Here is a 3,932-nt window from a genome sequence, read left to right as displayed (position 1 = left end):
CTATTATAGAAAGAAATTAACTAAAAAACTACATTTTTCTTTGGTTTATATATATGAACCTATCCTATATTTAATTCTAATAAGGAAGATGATTGATTTTCCTAAACATTAGTCTAATAATCCTCTTAAAATCTTAGGAATGTTACAAGTGACTTTCACTTAATCTTTTTCCTAATCTTCCTCTTTGAATTTTCATAGTCACCATCCAATAAATTAAGAAAAATTTTAAGTTAATGAATTAAAATGATTAATTATTTCCTCTCTCACAAACTTAATCTACACACTTTTTCTAACATTTCTCTGGACCTATCCTATATGGCTATATTAACATTTATAATTACAGAAATATTTGGCCATGATGCAGTATAATATAACATTTTGTAGTCCACCCATCAACATGTTTAAATGAAGGGAATGTGCCAATAGCCTAAAAACAGAATACAGAAAATGAGAGGCTAGCAATGAATGAAAGAGTGGCAATATATGATATGACAAGGAGCAGTATGTAATAACATCCCATGAAAGTAGTGGATGCTATTCATCGAATACACAGAGTCACAGAGAGACCAAATATGCCTACCTAGCTAGTAGAAAATGATTGTAACAGGCCTTTCTTTAAGACCAAATATATGCTATGTGCACTAGACTTTACTCTCATCAGTCCCCACTTCTGACTTCTTCACGTGGTCATCCCATGCATGCATGCTCTGCATTTTGTGTCCATGTCAAACTAAACTACAAAACGTACCTTGTGAGTTGACACACAAAATCAAATTAGAAACTTGTGAAAACAAAACATCGATCTTGCATCTAATCATTCTATATGTTGATATGAAAATTAATCTTCTTCCTTAAACTGTGTGGAGTGAGGCGTCACCTCACCCAACGCCGCCTGTTTGCCGCCACTTTGCCGTCATGCACACCGCCCTGAGGGGCGGCAAACGATCAAACCATGCGCTTCCGACGAATATTTGCCGCCCGGTGAGTTTGATTATTTCAAAAAATCTAGCCGTTTGAACGGCTAGTTTTCCCTTTTTCCAATTTTTTTTTTTAAATAAATCCTATTAATCCTTATATATATATATATATATTTAACATTTTTACTTCACACATTTACCATTCAATCAAATTCCTTCTTCTCTCATTTTCTTACATTTTTACAAAAACACTACTTAGATTATTACTAAAAATGCACCCCCGTAACCCACGTAATACGAATATCAATCCCGGTAACATTCCCGATCCAAACGATGCGAATTTCATGCCTTTTAAATAATATGCAAGTTCCGTCACCGGGTTATATTCCGTGGTCTCAAGACATGGGCGGTTACGGGGTGCTCCAACAACGCCGACTTCTATGTTTGTTACGTATATATATATACGGTTTATATATTTTTTTTATATATTTTCGGATTAATATATATATATATATATTACTAAATATATACGGTTTATATATATATATTACTAAATATATTTTTACGTTTTTATTTTTTGTAGATGGTCATTCTTTGGAGGACATACCAAACATGAGTCAAGCGGATTTGGAGACGGTGCAAGAGACGCAACCGGACGTAGGACCATCTACAAAGAGGCGACAACATAGGAAAAGAGTCCCGGGCGAACCGCGCGCAAAGGTGACTCAGATGGCTTGGTCATCCGAAGAACAAATCGCGTTATGTCGAGCTTGGCTAGACGTCACGGAAGATCCCGCCTCCGGTATATATATATTTATATATTTTCGGTTTTATTTATATATTTATACATATATATATATATATATTCGGTTATATATATATATTTATATTTTTATACATATTTATATATTTATATATATTTTCGGTTTTATTTATATACTTATACATATATATTTATATTTTTATACATATTTATATATATATATTTATATTTATACGGTTTTATATATATATACATATTTACATTTATGGTTTTATTTATACATATTTATATTTTTGTAGCGAACTATCAAAAAGACAAGACTTATTGGCGCCGCATTACGCAAAAGTTCCACGCGATACTCAACAAACCACCGTATCGTGATCAAGACGTGGTTAGTTCGAAATGGAAGAAAATGCGGCCGGTTATTCAATCATTTAATCAAATCTTCCATCGTTTGAGTGAAAAAAACAACCATCTTAGCGGGGCAAGTGACGCCGACCTCCAAAACATGGCGTTGGCGGAGCATCACGGATTGGGCGGTCCAGCGCTTCCTTTTTTGACGGAGTGGACTATGTTGAGGAGAAGCTCGAAGTTCTTGGAGATAATGAAATAAAATGTGAAGCAAACTCGTGGTGAGCCAACCGCGAAAAGGTCGAAGACGAGCTCTTCAGCAGAGCCGAGTAGAGCCAGTGGGTCGGATGCTAGGATAAACATCGACCTAAATGAGACTGATGATGATGAAGTACAAGAGGAGGCTCCAAGATACATCCGCCCGAGCGGTCGAGATGCGGCAAAAAAAGCCGCAAGAGCTGGGTCGTCTTCATCGGGAGCGGCCCCGTATTTCGAGGATTTTGCTCTTTTGGGTGAACGCATTGATGGGTTGTTAAGCATCGGGAAGCAACGTGTGGAGCTCGGGAGAGAAAAGTTGAAGTGGAAGAAGGACAAGGATGCACGGGAAAAGGAAAGGGAGCAAAGGGAGAAGGACAAGGAGATGGAGCATGATTTGAAGATTTTGGAGAGGGACATTAGCGGTTACACCGGGACAAAACGACTCTTCGCCGAACAACTCAAACAACGAATCATGGACAAATATGGTTTTAGTAGTTAGTTTAATTAGTGTAATGTAGTTCGTACTTTTATTTTTAGTTGTAGTTTAATTATTAGTCGTAGTTTTATTATTAGCGTAATGTAGTTTATAGCTTAATTTTTAGTTTAAGTAGTTTTCGTAATTTAGTTTATTATTAATGTAATTTTTAGTTGAATTTTAACGAAGTAATGTAATTTTTAGTTTAATTTTTAGTGGTATTTTAATTAAAATGTAATATATTATACATATTTATATTTATAAAACAAAAAAAAAATTAATAAAATAAGACTTGGGGCTTCCCCAAAGAGGAGCCCCACTCCAACAAAAAGTTGGGGCAACTCTTGGGGGAGCCTCCGCCACATGGCGGAAGTACCCCCTACGTAGGGAGCCCCAAAGCCCCCCACTCCACATAGTCTTATTATACATATATGCAATATATATGCATAGAATAATATATATGGGATGGGAATATAAGGTTGTTAGATACTTAAGCTTATATGTCGGATACTCACATATTAATTTTTTAAATCATAAAAATCATGGGACCCAAACATTGTGTGTGAGGGATTCCACACCTAAGCTTAGATGTCAGACAACCTTATATTCCCTTTTCTCATATATATATATATATATATATAGGGGAAGGGAATATGAGGCTGTTAGGCACCCAAGTTGGGTGAAAAACCCCTCACATACATTTTTTTAAAAGGTAAAAATCATGGGGGGCCATGTATTTATTTAAAATATTAAAATATTAGTATGTGAGGGGTTTTTCACCCCAAGTTGGGTGCATAACAGCCTCATACTCACTTTTTTCTCTCTCTATATATATATATATATATAAGGGAAAAGAATATGTGGCTATATTGTACCTAAGTTTGAATATTAAACCCTCACATGCCAATTTTTTTAACAAAAAAATTGATGTGGGTCATGTGATTTATTTATTTTGCAACAAATATAAAAAATTGATATGTGAAGGGATCTATACCTAAACTTGGATATATGATAACCACATATTCATTTTTGTGTGTATATATATATATATATATATAGAAAATGTTACAAATGGTCCATGTGGTTGTTGCTATTTGCATTTTGCCCCTGTACTTTTTTTTCGTTGCAAATAGTGCTTTGCTTTTTCATTTTCATTGCCAGTAGCCCC

The 3,932-nt window shown here is 34.9% G+C and overlaps 1 protein-coding gene across 1 annotated transcript; it reads left to right on the top strand.

Annotated features, from left to right (window-relative positions):
- The first annotated feature begins 875 nt into the window (after positions 1-875).
- On the top strand, positions 876-2,871 carry LOC122598044 (glutathione S-transferase T3-like). The gene is made up of 3 exons (XM_043770650.1): positions 876-981; positions 1,501-1,719; positions 1,980-2,871. Exons 2-3 carry the CDS (start codon positions 1,530-1,532, stop codon positions 2,291-2,293), a joined length of 504 nt encoding a protein of 167 aa, XP_043626585.1. The 5' UTR covers positions 876-981; positions 1,501-1,529; the 3' UTR covers positions 2,294-2,871.
- The last annotated feature ends 1,061 nt before the right edge of the window (positions 2,872-3,932 follow it).

Source organism: Erigeron canadensis, chromosome 4 (genome assembly GCF_010389155.1).
Source record: "Erigeron canadensis isolate Cc75 chromosome 4, C_canadensis_v1, whole genome shotgun sequence".
Classification (NCBI taxonomy): domain Eukaryota; kingdom Viridiplantae; phylum Streptophyta; class Magnoliopsida; order Asterales; family Asteraceae; genus Erigeron; species Erigeron canadensis.
This window is presented reverse-complemented; position numbering and strand designations above follow the sequence as displayed.